At 48.3% G+C, this 22,953-nt stretch overlaps 1 protein-coding gene across 1 annotated transcript; it reads right to left on the bottom strand.

Moving 5' to 3' along the window:
* Nucleotides 1-1,307: 1,307 nt before the first annotated feature.
* LOC132653700 (2'-5'-oligoadenylate synthase 1A-like) lies at nt 1,308-13,526 on the bottom strand. The gene is made up of 6 exons (XM_060382490.1): nt 13,307-13,526; nt 11,469-11,745; nt 8,774-8,958; nt 6,039-6,271; nt 5,355-5,508; nt 1,308-4,372 (listed from the first exon to the last, which is right to left on the bottom strand). The coding sequence occupies exons 1-6, from the start codon at nt 13,487-13,489 to the stop codon at nt 4,268-4,270; spliced, it is 1,137 nt and encodes a 378-aa protein (XP_060238473.1). The 5' UTR covers nt 13,490-13,526; the 3' UTR covers nt 1,308-4,267.
* Between the last annotated feature and the right edge of the window lie 9,427 nt (nt 13,527-22,953).

The following is a 22,953-nucleotide window of genomic DNA, read 5'->3' as shown; positions in this document are numbered from 1 at the left end:
AACTAACCTGGGTGCTCAGATATTGTGCTGCACAGTTATATGTGTAGTTATATGACACAAGCTAGTCATCAGAGAGGAAGGAGCCTCAATTTTTAAAATCCCCTAGCAGATGCAGCTATAGGCAAGCCTGTAGGGCATCTTAACTAATGATTGATGAGGGCAGCCTGTTGTGGGCGGGGCCATCCCTGGGCTAGCCGTCCTGGGTTCTATTAGAAAGCAGGCTGAGCAAGCCCTGGGGAGCAAGCCAGTAAGCAGCACCCCTCCATGGCCTCTGCATCAGCTCCTGCTTCCGGGTTCCAGCCCTGCTTGAGTTCCTGTCCTGACCTCCTTCAGTGATGAACGGTGATGTGGAAGTGTAAGCTGAATAAACCCTTCCTTCCCCAACATGCTTTTGGTCATGGCGTTTATCACAGCGATAGGAACCCTGACCAAGACCGAGAATAATAAAGAAGGAGAGGCAGATCTTAATAATAGCGCATGCCCAGTCCTGGCTCCTGCTCAAAGAGGAGCCAGCCATGAACAGAATATGTCACTGACTTAGGCTTGGATGGTCCACACATGCTGTCATCCTTAAAGGTCCTTCAGGTTCTGGCCCCCAGGTTACACTTTGAACAGTTTAGGCAGAGACAAGAGACTTCAAGTCTCGGGCAGATGGGAGAGTCACCCAGCAAAACCACTGCCAGAATTATCTAAGTACAACAGTGTTGCAATAGTTGTTACCCAGTCTTGCTCACCCAGCAAGAGCACCTGTAAAGAGCACAGGGGACTTAATGGCAGGCCAGTGGCTGTAACCAGTGCTGCCCCCTCGAGCTGCCCCTTAGAGGCAATTTCTTTGATATGGACATGCTCCTAGTGGCCAGTTGCAAGTCCTTTTGTTATGGAAATGGAGGCCAACTTGGTGAATAGGCATTAGCAGAAACTTTCTCAGCAAACCTAAACTTCAATTATGGTACAAATTTTCTTTCTCACAGTTTTGAATACTACTTATCTCCAGGCAGCAAGCAGTCAGAACTCCCTTAGCCAAAGGCTGTTTTGTGTCACAGGTCCCAAGAGAGACCCACGGGATAAAAGACAGTGGCTGCTGCGAGGGGAACAGCCTCAGCAGCTCTGTGACTTCTGAGTTGCTGCTTCTGCCTGGTCCATTTTCTTCTAACTGAGGTAAATGTTCCGCCCAATGATCCTTTGTTCTACTTGTGTGCTCTTTGTGCCTCGGCCAATCTAACTGTTTACTTTTAAAATTCTCTTTCACAATGAGGATGATTTAAAAAAAAAAAACAATCTGAACAAAAAAAAAATGTCCAAAGTCTCAGTTTATTAAATACACTGTATGTATGATTATCAATACACAGACTATTATGCAATTACGTTCTTTTTTTTTTTTTTTTTACATTATGGAATCAGTACCAAATTTAGTTCTTCTTCGTTTTCTTCTCCACCTCCTCCTCCTTCTAATTATTTATTTGTTTATTTTGGTTTTTGGTTTTTGGTTTTTTGAGACATCATTTCTCTGTGTAGCCTTGGCTGTCCTGGACTTGCTTAGTAGGACAGGCTGATCTTGAACTCACAAAGACCAGCCTGCCTTGGCCTCCCTACTGCTGGGATTACAGGTTTGCACCATCATGCTCGGCCCCAAATTCACTTGTAAGCAAATGTTCATGTAAACTAACTTTGCCCAACTCTATTTTGTTCATAATAAAGCTAAAACGAAAATAATAAGTGACAGTTAACAGCGGTGGCTAATGGTCCTGAATCTTTCTTGGGAACAATTTACATGAGGTTTTACATTGAAAAAGATAAAATACAAATGCTTTGAGGACACAACACACATAATCACACAAGTCTGGTCAGAATGTCATCTTGCCAATCCTTGTCCCAATTCTGGTTCTACAACAGGGTCCCTACAGCTTAGGGGCCGTACGAGACGGCTGAGTACTCCTCACCCAGGATAGGTTTCTCTCCTATTGGACAATCGCCCAATTGCCTTCCCCGTAGATAAGAGTAACTCATGCCTGTGCCTTTCAATATGTTTTATATGGAAATGATTGTGAATATGAAAACAGACATTAAAAGAATAGTTTTGAGGTTTTTTTCCTTAAATCACTACAGCTACTTTAAACAGAAACAAAAGAATAACTGGGGCTTTCAAGCTCTAATACAGGGGCTTCTAAACACCTGCCATCTCCACACCTCCACCTGTGCCTGCCTGACATGATCTCTGCCAGACAGTTTAATGTGGTATTCCTTCAAAAAGGGGCATATGGACTGGCCATCTTGGCCAATTTTATATAAACAGACAAACAAACCAACAAAAGCTAAACACTGGAGCCCATTGATGTGACTGTAAAATGTCTTCATACATACTGAGCAGAGACCTTCAGTGTGACTGATTGGGCTCACACACACAGTCATCAGGAACTCCTACAATTCTCTGTAACTAAGCCCAATAAACACATTGGTTCCACAGAGTAAACTCTGAAATTGAACTTTGGCTTGACATTGGGACCTCATGAAGAAGAGAGGATAGACACTGCTCAGTACCTCTCCCTGGAGCAGAAAATTCTCACAACAGATAGTAAATCCATTTGTTAATGCTCTTATGTCTCATGGCACTCAGATTTATAAATGCTAAACTGACATGATGATTAAATTGAGTAAATGAGAATTTCTATGCGAGGATTAAGGTGATGGAAGCTTCCAGAATGGAAAAGAAAACTAGAAAGCTTATGGACATGATGAAGGTCTGAGTTGGTTATTTAAGGTACAGAAAGGATGAGACTTAGAGATAATACAAATGGTATCAAGCTTCTATGGTCTAACATCAACAATTACAGTAACTTGGTAAAACACATACCTGACCAAAGCTTATTTGGAAATGCCTGGTTACTGAAATATTATACAGTAGTTGATAGGACCAGACTGGTGTATCTGACCTTCTGGGTGTTGAATTGCCAAACTTCAATGCTTTTCTAATGTCAGAGAGACTAAAAGGTTTTCTTCCTTGCCCTCCAAGGTCAAAGAGGTTCTGGGGCACTTGGGCCATCTCTAGGAATGTTCTGGGCTGTGAAAACAAAGTCACCTGTTCTTTTGTTCAGGGAGGCCATGAAGACCACACTATGGATTCTAACTAGCATCCACTCTACAAAGAGGAAGGGTTTCTTCAGAGCTTCCAGGGGAAGCCATGGCCAGGCCAAGTGAGGCTTGACTTATCCTCACATAGATTGACAACTGGTAAGGAAAAGCTGTGCAGTGTTCCCAGTGCCCTCAGTGCTGAGCCCTCCCTCCTGCTCCACAGTGTTGATTTTCTAAGGAATGCTTTCTTCCCCTTCTCATGGTCTGTGTCTGTGTATACAGAAACATACACAACAAACATACAGTCCTGCTGAACGAGAGCTTAGTGTGGCGACAGGATTAGCCCTTGGGGTAGGATTTTTGCCTTAGGTGTAAGTTAACATTTATTGCAGAAGACACGAATAAGTCAATGAAACAATAGAAACATATTTGCTAAATCCTGACCCGACCTCAGGATAAAACAGGTAAAAACCCTCAGGTAGTACGATACATACTGGGGTTTTTTGATAACTTTATTGTTCCCCTTCTGTAACTGCAAGGCTTTCTGCTCCCTGATCAAACAGAAATACTACAGGGAGACAACTGTATCTTGTTCTTATTAAAATCGCAATACTGTCATTCTTACTGACAGTCACCATAGCGATACAAATGGAAAATACTGAAGTTAAAAAGGTTTTGGGGGCTGGAGAGATCGCTTGGTGATTAGGAGCAGTGGCTGCTCTTTCAAAGGTCCCGGGTTCAATTCCCAGCACCCACATGGCAGCTCACAACTGTCTGTAGTGCCAATTCCCAGGGATTTGACGCTTTCATACTAATGCACATAAAATAAAAATTAAATAAATTTAAAAAAGTCTTCAAAAAATGTTTTTGCCTTTATGAGCTGCTCATTCAGGTCAGGGTTGTCTCTTTAGACTTGTAGTCACAACAGTCTATGCCCCTGGCTGAGGCCGATCCCAGGCCAGACCCTCCCTCACTGTGGCATTGGGCAGCATTCTGCCCTCTCTGGGTCAAGGGCAGCAGCAGAGAAGGACATGCCCCTGATTCCAGACCTCCTGGGAAGGGGCCGCTGTGCCCACAAGACTAAGTATGTCCAGTCCTTGTCCACCTGAGTAGAGAGGGAAGGCAGGGCACATCAGGCCTACCCTGCAGTCATGCGAGCACTAAGGTAGGAGGATGGCAAGATCCAGGCCAGCCCGGGCTACACAGAAGTAGCCCTTCCAAAAAGAAAAAGAAACAAAAAGAAGAAAATTAGACAGAGATTACGAAGAAAGTGGTCCTCCTGCTCTGGAACATCCACCTCCGTCTGTAATAGAAAACACACCATCATGTCAGGAGCCACATTTCTCCTGGGAAGAAATGCAAATGAGATCTGAAGGTGGGTGCTGTGACAGGCCACCTTGAACCCTTGGTCAGGCTCCTGGGAAGGTAAACAGGAGGCCAATCAGGACTCAGGCCCCGGAGGGTATATAGAGCTCTTCCCTGGAAACCTCCCAGCTGAGGGCCTCTCAGTCAGTGACAGACCTGTCAATCACAGGGGGGACATAGCCAGTGCCTGCTTGGGAAGTCCCAAAGGCCACAGCAGCCTCACCTGCTCCACCATCCCTAGTCACCGCTCCCACGTCCCCTCTCACTTCCTTCCTGACCTGGGATCGATTCTAACATCCCTGCACCCATGCTCAGCTCCAGCCTGAGGCCAAACGTGACATCATCGGTTCTCTAGCACAAGAAAGACCTCAGTCCCAGGGCCAAGGGCAGGTCCCTCTGTGTCTCTTTGGTATGACACAGCCCCAAGTCCCATTGGCCACATGGCAATGAGGCCTGGAAGGTAGGCTGCTTCGTGGACCTGAGCACTAGCTTCAGAGTTCACAGGATCCCAACTGTGTCCCTGCTTAGCTGAGCATCCCTGAGCCAGTGTCTTCAGCACTGAGTCTCCATTTCACTCTGTGTGTGTGTGTGTGTGTGTGTGTGTGTATGTGTGTACTCATGTCCACATGTGTAACAGCACAGATATGAAGGTTAGAGGAAAACATGGCAGAGTTGTTTTCTCCTTCTACCAAATGGTTTTCTCCTTCTACCCAGGTTTTCAGTGTTGGCAGCAAGTGCTTAGCCACTGAACCATCTTGTCAGCCTGCGAAATCTCTGAATGCTGCTAAAATGGCTATAAAACAAGGGAAGCAGCTGACTAGCACAGGAGTGTGGAGACCGCATCTTTATAAGAGTATTCTGCAAGCAGATGAAGAGACTGAGGCTGTGAACAAGGAAACAGGATGAAGGCAGATTCTCACCGGCACATCCCAGGGGCACACTGGGGAACCATCTCTGTGCTTAAAGCATGGGTACTGCAGCCAGGCAGTGGCCTCGCCTGCCAGCCACCTCCAGCATTCCAGGTTTGAAGTAGCAATGTTTCCTGTTGGGTCAGCTGGGTCCAGGATCACAGGCCTGAAGAACAATATCCAGAGAGGAATTGACCAGCTGGCCAGTGCCCAGGCACCACCCCACAGAGGCAGGAGGGGAGCCTGGCAGAGCACCCTATCCAAAGTTTGGCCAGAGTGACTGCCCCACAGCATACAGCAAGCCTGGAGGGATCTTTGGCCATGACCTGGAAGGCCTGGGTTCAAATCCTCTACTTTTGTAGCTGTGTGTCCTGGGACAGGTCCCTCAGCCTCTCTGATCTGTGAGGTGGGGAGAGTTGGACCAGCCAGTCTCAAAGGCTGAGGCGTGAAGGCTGAACACAGCACAGGATCAAGACATGAAACTCCCTCAGTGACCAGTCTACTGCGTTGTTCACAGTTACTCGGTCCACCCGCTGGTCTTTGGTGTCTCCCAGCCCTTAGGATCCACAGGACAGTGCCCAGCACAGAGACAGGGCTAGTGATGCTCCCTCGACACGGAGCTCCTCCCTCCCATTTCCACAGTGTTGAAGCCTGGCCCACCCTGCTGTGGAGCCAAGCCATGTGGGGACAGGCTACCTGGTTCTTCTGAGCTGTCTGTACAGGTAGTTAGCGACCTCCTGGTGTTGGAAATCATAATTCACTGTCCAGTAGATTCGAAGCTGCCTGTACTTGGTGACCAGGCCTAAGACTGTCCGGAAGCCCCGGGCTGTGTTGAACTCACTGGATCCACACCCACGTTCCCAGGCATAGACTGTGAGCAGCTCCAGGGCATACTGTGGAGGCAGCGGCTTCCCCAGCTTCTCCTTACACTGAAAGAAAAACCATGAGAAAAATGGGGCTCTAGCTGTTGTGGAGCGGCCACTTGCCATTGGCTCAATTCAGATGCCACCTGCTTTTGTCATTAGGTTTATTGTCTCATAGTCATGTCCTTTCTTTAGATTCTGTCCATGGACCCTCCTGTGCTATAGCCAAGAGCTGAGTGGTTGAGATGGACATGTGTGGTCCACAATGACTGAGCATTTACTAGAAGGCACAGGAGGAATCATGACAGCGTGAGTGACAACTAGGGAGATATGTGGTGCTGGGATAGTAACGAATGATCTCTCTTGAAGGTTTTATCATGGGTTCTGAAGTAACAGGGAAGGGGCTAGAGAGACAGTCAATGGGCAAGGTGCCTCCTCTTGGTGCAAGGGTGAGCACTGGAAGTCAGATCCCCACATGGACACGAGTGTCAGGCTCTCGAGGAAGCAATATCATAATCCCAGCTTATGGGGGTGGAGGTGGAGCTCCTCAGGGCTTGGTTCAGCACACTGTGGGTTCATGTGTGAGACCCTGACTGCTTATATATGTGGAGAGTGACTGAGGCTCTGACATCACTCTCAGCCCTCAAAGGCTAATGGAAATGCATATACACAAATACACATGTGCTCCCACAAACAGGCATAAATACACACAAAAACAACCATTCAGAATATAACAAGAAATCACTCATTTAACGACAGAACAGCTTGACAAGCAAGAAAATCAATATGATAAAAAGTTACTGAAGGGTTTGCCACAGATGAAAGGAAAATCCAAAAACACAAATGAAACAGCAACTAGAGAACAGTGGACTTGACATGGCTGAAGAGAGAGTTAGCTGATTGGAAAATGGACTAGAAGAAATCAATTAGAACTATCATGGAAAGTCCTCACCCCATGATTCTCTTTCATCCTTCCTGTTCTGCTTCCCTTCCATCCACTTTTTCTTTTTCTCACCAATTGTGCAATTTCTTTTTTTTACATTATTGCAAAGCAACATGGATAGAGTCATCTTGAGAAGATGGGCCCACAAATGAGAAAAAGCCTCCTTAAGACTATCTTGTGTGCAAGCCTGTTGGACATTTTCTTGATCAGTGATTGATGTGGGGAGGCCCAGCCCATTGTAGGCGTTGCCACACCTGGGCAAGAGGTCAGGAGTTGTTTTTTAAAGGCAGGAATCAAAAGACACAGCCAAGGGTGTCAGGCAGCAAGCAGAGTTCCTCCCTGGCCTCTGCTTCAGTTGCTTCCTCTACTTCCATCAGTGATGGAGTGCAATGTAGGAGTGTAAGGCAGATCATTGTTTTTCCTCCCAAGATGCTCTCCACCATCATCTCTACCACAGCAACAGGAGCAAACTAGGACAGAAATTGTTCCTAGAGAGGGGGCTCCTGCTGTGACAGACCTGCCATGCTGCTCTTTGGGAGGATTGTCAAAGGATTTGGGTCTTTGGGTTGTGGCTGTTGAGTGCTTAGAGCCTAATGGGCTGCCTGTGGGAACTTGGAAGATAGGAATGCAGAGAGGAAGGCAGAAGGCTGAGGCCGCTGTGTGCAGCTGCAGAGAAGCAAAGACTCTATCTGGGCTGTTTCTGCCATATCTTTGGATGAAGAAGCAATGGTTTCTCCTCAGCTGCGGATGAAAATCAGCTCTGATTAAGAAGAGACCTGCAGCATGGAGGCCAAGTCTTCTGGAAAGAGTTTCCTTGTGGTCAGCCAACAGAAGCTGTACTCCAGGGGACCAAGACTGCCTCTGCAGATGGCAGCCACACCTGGTACTGCGGGACAGTCTCCCAGGTGGTCCTGCTTTAGTTCCATGAAAGCTGCAGGACTGAAGGGTCATGGAGAGCAGCTGAGGGCCAGCACTGAGAGAGGCCAGGAGAAGCCATTGGGAAAAGTGCAGCCTCGAGCGCACTGCAGACCCAAGGTACTGGACTTTCCCTGAGCGTGAGGCAACTGCCTGAGCCTGTGGGAGCAGCTGTGGGTACTGTGGGTGCAGAGCCCGAGAAGCACAACTGTCCAAGCTGCTTGGAGCTCAGAGAATGGTGAGTCCCAGATATCACATACTGAGCTTTTCGTTCTTTTGGGCTTTGGTGTTGTTTTGCTCTGGTTGTGACAGTGCCCTGGTTCTTTCCTATTGGGGTATGAAATTATTTAACTTGAGTTTTTAATTTTACATGCGCCCACAGTTGAGACACTAATCTTTGTCCTGGAGTTGGTTTTTTCATTTTTTTAATTGTAGGATTTATAAAGCTATATTGTGATTGTGATGTAATGCTGACATGAGATCTTAGGGATAAGCTGAGAGGCCTCTGCTTCAGTTACTGCCCTGACTTCCCTCAATGATGGGCTCTGACTGGGACAGGTAACCAAATAACCCCTTTCCTTGTCAAGCAACTTTTGGTCATGTGACACAGATATCAGGTCAACAGACAACAGACTAGAACACTCCTTCTCTTCTCTGACTGTGTCCACACTCTACAGAGGGGCCCACAGTATCTGGGCCAGATGCCTTACCAGTTGGTACCAGTGCTTGACCAGGCGGATGAGACTCTTCAGCTTGGTTGGACGCTGCTTCAGGAAGTTCCGCTGCAGCTCCGTGAAGCAGGTGGAGAACTCGCCCTCCTTCCCCAGGGCAGTGCACTCCCTGATGAGTCTGGCGTAGATTTGGGGGCCAGGCCTCCGGTAGATGCTGACGTGACCTGTAAAGGAGATTTCCTTCATTCAGCCTCTCAGCCCTTCTCTGAGGCTCCTCAGTCTCTGGGTGGGGGTGACCATCAGCGGATTGGGGTTCAGTGAACAGGGCAGGCCTTTGCCAGATCAAGCATCCCTCCCCACATAGCCATGTGCCCCACCGCACCTCAGGACTGCAGCCATGATGGGGCCCTGGAAAGCCCCTGCCCCCTGCTGGTCCTAGCCCAGTGCCCTTCTCACATCCTGGAGACAGGGGTGGGAGGAAACAGCGCACCATCTCCTAGTGGCCAACCGTGTCCTGCTCCAGGATCTTCTCACGGTTCTTGTCATCTGTCTACACTGCTGCTGGTGTGGAACTTCACTGTGCTGCATTTCTTCATCACGTATCGTATGCTTGCGTCTCAGCCATATATTATGTACATTGAGTGTGTTCACGAGGAGTTAGTCACATATGTTGAGAGGCAGAAGCGGGCATAAGGTGTCTTCCTTCAAAGCTGTCACCTTAGCCCTATGCATCAGGCTCTCCCTGTGAACCTAAAGCTTGGCCGGCCTCTAGCAGGCCACAGAAACTCTCCCGTCTCTCCCCGCTTAGTGATGGTGCTACAGGTCAATGTATGGCACTACTTCCTAGTTTGCATGGGTGCTGGGGATTTGAACTCATGTCCTCATGCTTTTACAGCCTTTCCCTTATCCACCTTGCTGCATTCTCAGCCGCTGTGTGTCTTTAGTGCACAATTTTCTGTGGTGCCTCATTAATGTCACATGGTCTTGCCAGTCCCGGTCCTGAAAGCAGCAGGATGTGGCAATGTTTGTGTGTGTGGAATTTGTAGAGTGGACAGGCAGCAACTGTGAACGATCTGTGTGTGGCTGTGTGTGGGTGCCCGTGCACATTAGAGTAGATTAGGCAGGTGGCAAGCTGTGGCTTAAGTGTGTGCAGGATCGTGGCTGTGGTTGCCATACCCCATGCCATCAGGCTCTGATGCTGGCACAGGGCAAACTCACTCAGTGATGGTGCTTGGGACCTGCCCAGCCACTCAGTGACCCAGGAAGGCATCTCCCTCATGTTCATTTTCAGTTTCAGGCCCCAGGGTACAATAAGGCTCTTTGGGGAAGTCATCTTGTATATGGTTGTGGCTGGGGTCCTCTCCTGGGCTGTCACCCACACTGCCATTCCCAAGGCTGTGCTTGTAGGGTGGAGCCCCTTCCCCACTGGAAAGCTGCCTCAGGCTGGGGAAGCTGTGACCAAGACAGGCTTCTGCAGGACCCTCCCTCCCAGCTCATTTCTGGGTCCCCCTCCAGGCCCCTCCACTGAGCAGGTTCTCAGCCTCTTGCAGCTTTCCACAGCACGCTGCCCTGGTCCTGCTCTCAGGCTGGCCCTCTCCTTCCCTGCTGCCTGAGACTGTACTGTTTCCATGGCTCTCCTAGGCCAAGGGCTAGTGGCCTTTTGTCTAAGTTAAGAGCAGCAGTTCACACAGTGGCCAACAGGGGGTGCTGTGTCTCCCCAGATGTAAAGCCTTAAGTATTCTCTCAGCTCCCCAAGTCCCCACTGTGCTTTCAGGGTGTTCCTGGCTGTCTTTGGGCAGAGTCAGGCAACTTGTAATTCTGGAGACACATTGTGTGTCAGGCCTGGCGTGAGATCCTTTAATGTGTAATGATAGAGCAAGTGTGTGCACGTGGGAGGCTGGGGTGGTGGGGGCTGTGTCTGCAGTTTTCCTGAGGGAGACAAAGTTCCTCAGAATTTCTGCATCCTGTACAAACCCTTCGGCAGACACCCAGGCCCCTGCACAGGTCTGAGGTTGCCATTCTTTGGGAGAAGATTCATGAGTTATTAACTTTTAGTGAAGTCTACTCTACACCTTGTTTAGAAAGTCACAACCTACAGCCAGCCCCTAATAGTGCAGTTAACCTCACAGGATCCCTAAGGTACCTTCACCCCCTAACTGAGACAGCTTGCTGCTTAATGTCCTTCTGTGATGGATTCGAACTCCCAATCCAAAATTCTAAAATCCCTCCTCCCCAGCCCAGCTTCTAAAAGTTCCTCTGGGTTAATTTTTCAAATGATCAAGGTTTTCAGTTCAGGAGTATGAGGTGTGGGCTGGGGAGATGACTCAGTCAGTCACGTGCTTGGCTCCCAAGCGTGAGGGCCCATGTTGGAACCCTAGGACTCAGGGAAAAGCTGGGAGTGGTGGGGTAGGATTGTAATACCAGTCTGGGGAGGTGGAGACTAGAGGGTCCCAGGGGCTTTATGCCCAGACATTCAAGCTCCGTTGTGGAATTTTGAGCCAGGGAAAGATGAGGTTTAAAATAGTTGGATGGCTTCTGAGGTGTGTTAGCCACACTTTAGGGTTGCACCCTCATACATGTGTACCCACATGCAAGGCACACACACACACAAACGTATACACACAGACACATACAGAGAGAGAGAGTCAGAAACAGAGACACAGAGACAGAGAGACACAGAGAGGAGAGGTGGAAGCCCGAGGAAAGGCAGGCTGCGGCTCTATGGTTGACTTACCCAGGACATCATAGGCTGGCAGCACATCAAACTCCACCTCCTGCTGGAGCTGGGGGGAGCTCAGCTTGAAGCTCAGAGCCCGGGAGTTGGGCCACCATGAACTCTGGACCTCAAACTGCACTGTGAAATGTCTCTCACGCTGCAACTCGTACAGCTGCTTCTTAATTTCCTTGATGACCTCTCCCCGTCGGTTCAACTGGTCCTCAAAGCTGGTGAGATTGTTCAAGAACACCACCAGGTCCGCATCTGATCTGCCCCTGCGTGCGGTGCCTTTGCCCTGAAACATCGATATTGTGTGTGCTTTCCTGGAGTGAATGGAGGAGCCGCCCTGAAAGACAAGTGCCAGGGAGACACATGTCTTTCTGCCCAGACACTGAACAGCCCAGGAGTCCATCACCCAGTGAGACAGCTGGAGGGAAAAAGCTGACACATGTGCAGTGGAATACTAGTCAGCCCTGAAGAGAGAAATTAGGATCCATGGAGTTAAATAGATGGTCTGGATCTCCTTACGGGAAAGGAGATAAGCCAGACTCAGAATGATGAACATCCATGTTTACCTATAGTATTTACATTTCACTGTGTGGGTAATAAAGACAGACTGTCTGGGGAAGTGGGGGAGGGGTCTAAAGAAAATGAGCAAGGGAGGGTAACAGGAGACAAAAAGGCACATTTTCTCTCAGGTGGAGTCTATATCTAGCTGCACACATGTGACATGCAATCAGAGGGAGGCTCTCTGGGGGAGGTCCTGGCGGGGAGTAAAGGAGGGTAGTGGCTGGAAGGGGACTGTAAGAAAATAGATTCAGGTATATGAAAATGTTGCCATGATCCCATTGTTATCATTGTTGGGTTGGGGCAAAATGTGCTGAAATGACGTCACTGACAAGAAAATAGTCTCATGTAGCATAGAGTAACACATCAAGTCATAGAGCCACTGACAATTTTTTTAAATTTGTCTTACACACATCTGTAAGAGAAATATTTTAAAAAGAAGGCATCATGCTGAGAAGAGCCTCCCTGAACAAAATGCTGAGAAGAAACCCTTGCACACACGAGCACCAGCCAGTGCTGAGAGTGGACGTTACACAGTGTCACATCTGGGGATGCAGAGGGGGCTCGGTAATTCAAAGTGCCTGCTGTCCTTGCAGAGGGCCTGAGTGTTGTTCCCAGCACCCGAGCAGGCCAGCCCACAGCCACCCATGTAACTGCGGCTCATGTAACTGCGGCTCTAGGGGATCTGGCACCCACTCTTCAATTCTGAGGACACCTGCACTGGCCTGCACCCAGCCCCCATCCACAAAACTAAAAAGATGAAAATAAAGTCAACTTGAAACAGAAGAAAAGAAAACAGCTTCATCTCTGCAGCCTCCACAGTGCCTGAGAGTTGGGTCCTGCTGTCATGAGGTCCTATTGACAGACCCGGAACAGCCCAGTGAGGGTCCAGCAATCTAGTCATGTAGCAGGTGGGGTCCTGTTCCGTGTTTCGTGTCACATTTGCCTTAGTCTGTGTGCGCTGTCCCGTCTTGGGATTGTGCATGGAGAAGGTAGTTAACTTCCCCAAGGTCACACAGCAATGCACAGGTTGGCTCCCCAGACCCACCATTCCCCAGCACACTGCTGCTCCAAGCTGGGCCTCAGTTTCCCTGACTCTGAAATGGATGTGGCCTGGGAGGGGACATAAGCTGTAGCTGAGGCTCTTTTTCCAATACAGACGTGGGACCTGGGGCCAAACCCAGGACACAGCTGTGATCAGAGGTGAGGAGGTGGGATCAGGGAGGCAGCATGGCCTCTGAGAGTCCCCTCCCACCCATGCGGGTCAGCCCAGGCTGAGGGGGCCTCACCTTCACCACCTTGGAGACCCTCATAGGGTGGGCAGCTCCTTGGAAGCATCTCTCCTTCAGGAAAGCACACACGATGTCGATGGCCGCTCTGACCTCAGCACGGAAGCTGGTGTCAGCAAGGAGGTGATTCTCTATGAACTTGTCCAGTTCCCAGGCCCTGGTGCCACTGAGTCCCTGCCCCATCCTTGGCAGGAGCTTTTGCCTCTGCAGCTGCAGGTCCTGTGTCTCCCAGGCTGATTGAGAATGACCAGAGATTTTCAGTTTCTATTTATTGGAAAGGGTGGGGCTGCCAATGCGTTCAGGTATTCTGGCAAGGTGTTTCCAAGTCCAGAGTTTACCCAGCCTTCTAGCTCAAAGTGTTGTCTTCTAGACCCCGGCCAACAGAACTCCTAAGGAAATTGATCTGTTTTCTCGGGACTTCCTCTTGTGGAAAGAGTTGTTACACAGGAGGCTTTAAGAACAACATGTACATGTTGGAAAAGAGGGGAAACCAAGTCAGAAAACAGCAGGAGGTAGTTTGTGGGTCCTGAGCTCAGCTTCCAGGGTCTGCACAGATTTTAGGAGGAAATGTATATTCTGTTCCTTTCGTTAGCTGGGCAGTGATGGCCTATGCCTTTAATTCTGGTGCTTGTGATGTAGAGGCAGGTGGACTTCTGAGTTCAAGGCCTGCCTGCTCTACAGAGTGATGAGTTTCAGGACAGCATGGGGTACACACAGAAACCCTGTCTGGAAAAAAAATTTTTTTGAACTACAATAAAACCAACCAAATAAAAATCAGCACCTCAACTGGCTTTGTTTTAACTATAAACTTATAGTTTTAGGATTATAGAATATCTGAACAGAACATTCCCGGCAGCCTCGCCCACTCTTATTCTGACAGCCAGCCCTAACTGGTGACACTGTGTCATTGCTTGTCCGGGAAGAACCCACTCTATCCCAGTCATTAATGGCATTTCTTTCTGGTGGAAGCCATGGCTCTGTTTCAGGAAATGGCGTCTTAGTGCTTTGCAGATGGCTCTCCTTGTGGGAAGCCACAGAAGAAGCTGCTGTATGCCTGGCATGGACCAGAGTGAGAGAATGGGCAACCTTGCTGTCTTTCTTAGGACTGGCTGTGGGGTAATCCCTTTCCTCTAGCATGACACTGTGTTTGCCTTGGCAGCTTTTCATTTCCTCTTGTCTATAGGAGTTGTTCTCATGGCATAGTAGAGATCTTCTAACAATTCAAGGTGGATTTATTACAAATGTATGATGGAATTGAAATGATGGATCCTGAAGCAGCCAACAACTTACAAAAAGTCTTAAGAGGAACAAGATCAACACATGCTGGAGAGATTTTGGAGAAAGGGGAACCCTCCTCCATTGCCAGTGGGAATGTAAACTTGTACAACCACTTTGGAAATCAATCTGGCACTTTCTCAGACAATTAGGAATAGTGCTTCCTTGAGATCCAGCTACACCACCCCTGGGCATATATCCAAAATATGCTCAAGTACACAACAAGGACATTTGTTCAACCATGTTCGCCTTTATTCATAATAGCCAGAACCTGGAAACAACCCAGATGTCCCTCTACGGAGGAATGGATACAGAAATTGTGGTATTTTTACACAATGGAATACTACTCAGCAATTAAAAACAAGGAAATCTTGAAATTTGCAGGCAAATGGTGGGATCTAGAAAAGATCGTCCTGAGTGAGGTATCCCAGAAGCAGAAAGACACACATGGTATATACTCATAAGTGGATACTAGACCTATAAGATAGGATAAACATACTAAAATCTGTACACCTAAAGAAGCTAAGCAAGAAGGAGGGCCCTGGGTAAGATGATCAATCGTCACTTAGGAAGACAAATGGGATGGACATTGGAAGAAGGAGAAAACAAGAAACAGGACAGGAGCCTACCACAGAGGGCCTCTGAAAGACTCTACCTAGCAGTATATCAGAGCAGATTCTGAGACTCATAACCAAACCTTGGGCAGAGTACAGGGAATCATAGGAAAGAAGGGGGAATTAGTAAGACCTGAAGAGGACAGGAGCTACACAGGGACCAAATATATCTGGGCACAGGGGTCTTTTTGGAGACTGATTCTCCAACCAAGGACCGTTCATGGATATAACCTAGAAACCCTGCTGGGATGTAGCCAATGGCAGCTCAGCATCCAAGTGGGTACCCTCATAAGGGGAACACTGACATGAACTCAGTGGCTGGCTCTTTGGCTCTCCCCCAGAGGGAGGAGCAGCCTTGCCAGGCCACAGAGGAGGACATTGCAGCTAGTCCTGATGAGACCCGATAAGCTAGGGTCAGATGGAAGGGGAAGAGGACCTCCCCTATCAGTAGACTTAGAGAGGGGTACGGGAGGAGATGAAGGAGGGAGGGTGGGATTGGGAGGGAATGATGAAGGGGTCTTCAGCTGGGATACAATGTGAATAAAATGTAATTAATGTAAAAATAAAAAATTAAAAAAAAAGAACAAGATAGAAGTCGTGCAGTTTCGTGAGGCACATAATTCTTCTCAGAGAAGCACATGCGCACACTGATTCAGAAAGTAGCCTTGCATGGATGGATTAGAGAAGGTAAAGAAAACACATGTACATGAAGATACGAGTTCAGGAACAGGAAAGTCACCTGTGCAGATGACAGCACCTCAAGTGGTGAGCAAATAGAAAAGGCTGGCCAAGGGTCAACCAGCTCTTGAGTCAACATAATAAAATTTCTAATTTTGGCCACAGTTGTGCTGGACAGAGATAAAGATACAGTTGGCAGAGATTCAGATAACAACTTGTAGTAGGTTTTAACCCACTGCAGTAGGCTTTAACCTACAGTGTGCTAACCACAGTGAACATAGAGATGTGCTTAATTATGACACCATAAGATTAAACATCTGCCTGGGGATAATAAAGCATGCGAGAAAGAGACACATGAAAGAAAACATCAGAGAGGTATCTGGTTTCTTGGAACATGTTTGAAGAAATAAAACTGAAGCTGTGGGTATTATGACTTTAAAATGAAATAAATACAGAGAGGCTCAAGCCATTCAGGGCCACCATTTTTAACAGCAAGCTGGTGGTCATCTCATTCATCAAGCTGACTCCATATCTCTGTCCTCGGGGTCTTTGAACCCACTGAAGCTGGACTCCAGCATCTTCGCTTTCTTCAAAGTGGCCCAATTTGTGTAACAGTTGATATGCAACTCCTCTGTTTAGGCTTAGAAAATGTAACTCTGTACCAGTCATGAGAGAAGTTACGATTAACCCTTACCCTGAAATTTCCATGATCCTAGCAACCAGCAAGACACCAGCTAGACTCTCCCCTGCCTGGTAACTTGAGCACACTCCCCCTCCCCACCTCTTGGTAGGTACCCTCCTCAGCTCAGGGGCATCTTCTTGGATGGGTACTGAGTACCAAAGCCCAAGAATAGGGTCAGGCATGTGGAACATTTCTGAAGTCTGTGCCATGTGTCAGGCCTCTGCATGGATGATGCAACTAAAAGGGCCAGGCATGCTCCAAACTGTTGACATCAGAGAGATAGAGTGATTGCCTGGACAAGGTGACGGGAAAGATGTGAATGCTGTTGGGACAGCATTCCCTCACCTCATCAATTCATGCAGTGTCTGTCTCCTGGTCCAGAGAACCAGTCTGTGCAGGAGTCCCAGTGTTCATGAAAGCTCTTGGCCTGGTAGGCCCCACGCCTTGGCATGGAATCTTAAGATCACAGCCAGGATCACTGCCGTCCCAACAGACTTGCTCGTGAGGTGAGAGCAGCCATCGGCAGCCTGTGTGCTCTCCTGAAGGAAAGATGTTTCCAAGTTGGGACCCACCCTGTGAGGGTCTCCAAGGTGGTGAAGGTGAGCCCCCCTCAATGCAGAATTGAAGAGTGGGTGCCAGATCCCCTAGAGCCGCAGCTACATGGGTGGCTGTGGGCTGGCCTGCTCGGGTGCTGGGAACGACACTCAGGCCCTCTGTAAGGACAGCAGGCACTTTGAATTACCGAGCCCCCTCTGCATCCCCAGATGTGACAGTGTGTAATGTCCACTCTCAGCACTGGCTGGTGCTCGTGTGTGTGAGGGTTTCTTCTCAGCAGTTTGTTCAGGGAGGCTCTTCTCAGCATAAGTTTGAATTCCTCATTAATTATGTTTGTTGGTTTTACAGGCATGGACCTATTTTAGTTCTTTTTCATGGTTCTATGACTTTTTATGTTATTCTAGAGTATATAAGGCCATTTTCTTACAAGCATATGATGTCATTTGAGCACATTCCCCCTCAACTAACAATGCCAACAATGGGTTTCATGGCAATACTTTCATACTTCTCTATTACTTTATTAACCCCCCCACTATTATTCCCCTCCCCTATACCCAGCCATGACCTCTGCCAAAGAGCCCACCTGTGCTGTCACATCAAATGTGTGCAGCTAGATCTAGCCTCCACTTGAAGGAAAACGTGCTGTTTTGTCTTCTTTCATTACCCTCCCTTGCTCCTCACTTCCTTTAGGCCCCTTCCCCATCTCTCCCTCATAGTGTCCCTTCTTTCGCTCACACACATACAAACCTAGATTCCACAAAATAAAAAGACACACAGATGTTTGTCATTCTGAGCCTGGCTTATCTCTGCACCACGGGGACATCCAGAACCATCTAGTTTCCTAAACAGATTCGGATTTTGCTCTTACGGGCTGACTAGTATTCCACCGCCCATGTGCCTGTTTCTCCATCCATCTGTCACCCTGGGTGGTAGACTCCTGGGCTGTTCAGGGAATGCTGGGCCTAAGTCTCCCTGTCACTTGTCATTCTTATTCATTCTTATTGTCTTCCTAGGACAAAGGCAGATCGGATGCTGACCTGGGGGTGTTCCTGAACAATCTCACCAGCTTTGAGGACACGTTAAAGCAATAGAGACAATTCATCAATGAAATTAAGAAACAGCTGTATGAGTTGCAGTGAGAGAAACAGTTTCCAGTGCAGCTAGAGGTCCTGAGATAATCGTGAAGCTGAGCTCCAGCAGGAGGTGGAGATAATGTGCTGTCAGCCCATGATGTCCTGGGTAAGCCTGCCATCCCCAGAGCCTTACCTCACCCTTCTATGTGCCTTCATCCTCTCTCTCTCTCTCTCTCTCTCTCTCTCTCTCTCTCTCTCTCTTCTCTCTCTCTCTCTCTCTCTCTCTCTCTCTCTCTCTCTCTCTCTCTCTCTCTCTCTCTCTCTCTCTCTCTCCTTGTGTGTGTGTGTCCTGAATGTCCACATGGGTGAGGGTGTGATCCTAAACTTTGGCTAACACGCCTCAGCAGTCATTCAACATTCTTTAGATTTCATGTCTCCCTGGTTCAGAATTCCACAGTTGAGCTTGACTGTCTGGGCAAAAAGCCCCTGGGACCCTCTAGTCTCCACCTCCCCAGCACTAGGATGACAACTCTACCCCCGACCCCCGACTCCCAGCTTTTCCCTGAGTCCTGCAGTTCCAACATGGACCCTCATGCTTGTGAGCCAAGCATGTTGCTGACTGAGCCATCTCCCCAGCCCACACCTCCTACTCCTGAACTGAAAACCCTGATCACTTGGGAAATTCACCTGCACAGAGTATTCCTTTAAAGCTGGGCTGGGGAGGAGGGATTTTAGAATTTTGGGAGAGGGGAGTTCGAATCCATCCCAGAAGGACATTAAGCAGCCGCAGTCACAGTTTGGGGTGAAGGCACCTTAGGCACCCCGTTAGATTACCAGCTCTATCCGGGGCTGGCTGTGGACTTTGTCTTTCTAAAGGTGAGGCAGTGTAGACTTCGGTGAACAGTAATATCTGATGAAACGTCTCCCATAGAATGGCAACCTCAGCCCTTTGCAGAGGCCTGGGTGTCCATGAGAAGCAGGACTTCTCAGAGGAGCTCTGTCTCCCTCAGGAAAACTGCAGACACAGCCCCCACCACCCCAGCCTCCCTCGTGCACACGTCATATCATTACATATGAAAACACCTCATACCAGGCCTGACACAGAATGTGTCTCCAAAATCACAAATTGCCCAACTCTGCCCAAAGACAGCCAGGAACACCCTGAAAGCACAGTGGGGACTTGGGGAGCTGAGAGAATTCTTGAGGCTTTACATCTGGGGAGACACAGCACCCCCTGTTGGCCACTGTGTGAACTGCTGCTCTTAACTTACAAGGCCACTGGCCCTTGGCCTAGGAGAGCCATGGAAACAGTACAGTCTCAGGCAGCAGGGAAGGAGAGGGCCAGCCTGAGAGCAGGACCAGGGCAGCGTGCTGTGGGAAGCTGCAAGAGCCTGAGAACCTCCTCAGTGGAGGGGCCTGGGCGGGGAGGGGAGGGAGCAGAAATGAGCTGGGAGGGAGGGTCCTGCAGAAGCCTGTCCTGGTCACGGCTTCCCCAGCCTGAGGCAGCTTTCCAGTGGGGAAGGGGCTCCACCATACAAGCACAGCCTTGGGAATGGCAGTGTGGGTGACAGCCCAGGAATAGACCCCAGCCACAACCATATACAAGATGACTTCCCCAAAGAGCCTTATTGTACCCTGGGGCCTGAAACTGAAAATGAACATGAGGGAGACGCCTTCCTGGGTCACTGAGTGGCTGGGCAGGTCTCAAGCACCATCACTGAGTGAGTTTGCCCTGTGCCAGCATCAGAGCCTGATGGCATGGTGTACTGCAACCACAGCCATGATCCTGCACACACCTAAGGCACAGCTTGCCACCTGCCTAATCTACTCTAATGTGCACGGGCACCCACAGACAGCCACACACACACAGCCACACACACGTCTGCTACAAAGCTGCTGAATGACCATTCAACAAGTATACAGGATGCACACACACTGCTCTCAGGACCTGAAAAAAGACACATGACATTAAGTGAGGCACTACAGAAAACCATGCACAGCAGACACAGTGGCCGGGGAGACAGTCAGTGGATAAGGGCAATTGCTGCCCAAGCATGAGGACATGAGTTCAAATCCTCAGCACCCATGTAAACTTAAGAAGTGCCTCACATTGTCCTGTATCACCAGCACTATGGAGCAGAGAAATGAGAATCTTCATGGTCTGCTGGAGGCCAGCCAAGCTCCACGTTCACAGAGAGACCCTGCCGCAAAGCAAGGAGACAGACAAATTATAAAGGAAGACACCTTATGTCCTCTTCTGCCTCTGAACAGAAATGTATGACTACACACACACACACCATAAACTAAATAGGGCAGAGACACTGAGGCAGAAGATATGATAAACAGATGCAGAGACTGCTCCACAGTGAGCTTTGACACCAGCAGGAGTGCGCATGCGACACCCACCCTGCAGAAGATCCTGGAGCAGGATCACGGTTGGCCACTAGGAGACGCTGTACAGCTCTCTGCTGTGTGGCACCGTGCGCTGTTTCCTCCCACCACCGTCTCCAGGATGTGAGAAGGGCACTGCGCTAGGACCAGCAGGGGGCAGGGACATTCCAGGGCCACATCGCGTATGCAGTCCTGAGGTGCAGTGGGGCACATGGCTGTATGGGGAGTGGTGCTTGCTGTGGTGAAACCGCCCTGTTCACTGAACCCCAGAGCCAACTAATGTCACCCCAGAGACACCCAGGAACCTCAGAGAAAGGTGAGGTGTTAACTGAAAGAAACCCCCTTTACAGGTAATGTTTGCTTCTCCAACAAACCTGACCCCCAAATCTACACCAGCCTCATCAGTGAGAGCACATCCCTGGGGCTGGAGGGTAGGTTCTCCACCTGCCGCGCAGAGCTCCAGGGAAACTTGGCATCAGCCACTCAAGCTCAAGAATCTCATCCATGTCAAGCACTGGCACCAACTGGTAGGCATCTGGCTCAGCCACTGTGGGTCCCATCTCTACAGGGGATGGAAACCGCCAGAGAAGAGAAGGGATCTTCTACTGCTTTCTGTTGATACGATTTCCTTATCACATGACCAAAAGTTGTTGTTGTTCTTCTCTATCATCTCCTCTTTCTTCTTCGTTTTGTTTTGTTTGTTTGTTTCTTTGTTTTGAGACACCATCTCTCTGTATAGCCTTGGCTGTCCTGGACTTACTTTGTGGAACAGGCTGGCCTTGAACTCACAAAGACCCTAGGCCTCCCCTACTGCTGGGATTACAGGTTTGCACCACTGTTCTTGGCCCCAAATTCACTTGTAAGCAAATGTTCATGTAAACTAACTTTGCCCAACTCTATTTTGTTCATAATAAAGCTAAAACGAAAATAGTAAGTGACAGTTAACAGCGGTGGCTAATGATCCTGAATCTTTCTTGGGAACAATTTACATGAGGTTTTACATTGAAAAAGATAAAATACAAATGCTTTGAGGACACAACACACATAATCACACAAGTCTGGTCAGAATGTCATCTTGCCAATCCTTGTTCCAATTCTGGTTCTACAACACGGTCCCTACAGCTTAGGGGCCGTACGAGATGACTGACTACTCCTCACCCAGGATAGGTTTCTCCTATTGGACATTTGCCTTCCCCGTAGATAAGAGTAACCTATGCCTGTGCCTTTCAATATGTTTTATATGGAAATGATTGTGAATATGAAAACAGACATTTAAAGAATAGTTTTGAGGTTTTCTTTCCTTAAATCACTACAGCTACTTTAAACAGAAACAAAAGAATAACTGGGGTTTTCAAGCTCCAATACAGGGGCTTCTAAACACCTGCCATCTTCACACCTCCCCCTGTGCCTGCCTGAAATGATCGCTGCCAGACAGTTTAATGTGGTATTCCTTCAAAAAGGGGCAGATAGACTGGCCATCTTGGCCAATTTTATATAAACAGACAAACAAACCAACAAAAGCTAAACACTGGAGCCCCATTGATATGACTGTAAAATGTCTTCACACATACTGAGCAGAGACCTTCAGTGTGACTGATTGGGCTCACCCACACAATATTCAGGAACCCCCACAATTCTCTGTAACTAAGCCCAGTGCACTCATTGGTTCCAGGGTGAACTCTGAAATTGAACTTTGGCTTGACATTGGGACCTCATGAAGAAGAGAGGATAGACACTGCTCAGTACCTCTCCCTGGAGCAGAAAATTCTCACAACAGATAGTAAATCCATTTGTTAATGCTCTTATGTCTCATGGCACTCAGATTTATAAATGCTAAACTGATATGATGATTAAATTGAGTAAATGAGAATTTCTATGCGAGGATTAAGGTGATGGAAGCTTCCAGAATGGAAAAGAAAACTAGAAAGCTTATGGACATGATGAAGGTCTGAGTTGGTTATTTAAGGTACAGAAAGGATGAGACTTAGAGATAATACAAATGGTATCAAGCTTCTATGGTCTAACATCAACAATTACAGTAACTTGGTAAAACACATACCTGACCAAAGCTTATTTGGAAATGCCTGGTTACTGAAATATTATACAGTAGTTGACAGGACCAGACTGGTGTATCTGACCTTCTGGGTGTTGAATTGCCAAACTTCAATGCTTTTCTATTGTCAGAGGGACTAAAAGAAGGTTTTCTTCCCTGCGCCCCAAGGTCAAAGAGGTTCTGGGACACTTGGGCCATCTCTAGGAATGTTCTGGGCTGTGAAAACAAAGTCACCTGTTCTTTTGTTCAGGGAGGCCATGGAGACCACACTATGGATTCTAACCAGCATGGACTCTACAAAGAGGAAGGGTTTCCTCAGAGCTTCC

The sequence above is a fragment of the Meriones unguiculatus genome, chromosome 4 (assembly GCF_030254825.1).
Source record: "Meriones unguiculatus strain TT.TT164.6M chromosome 4, Bangor_MerUng_6.1, whole genome shotgun sequence".
Classification (NCBI taxonomy): domain Eukaryota; kingdom Metazoa; phylum Chordata; class Mammalia; order Rodentia; family Muridae; genus Meriones; species Meriones unguiculatus.
The sequence above is the reverse complement of the archived record's forward strand: the minus strand, read 5'-3'. Positions and strand labels throughout refer to the sequence as shown.

Excerpts from the sequence above, each read along its gene's own strand:
- LOC132653700 (XM_060382490.1), bottom strand. The coding sequence starts at position 13,489 with ATGGGGCAGGGACTCAGTGGCACCAGGGCCTGGGAACTGGACAAGTTC. Across the intron at positions 8,959-11,468 it reads GCCAGCCTATGATGTCCTGG|GTCACGTCAGCATCTACCGG; the intron begins GTAAGTCAACCA and ends TCTCCTTTACAG. Across the intron at positions 6,272-8,773 it reads TCAAGCACTGGTACCAACTG|TGTAAGGAGAAGCTGGGGAA; the intron begins GTAAGGCATCTG and ends TTTTTCTTTCAG.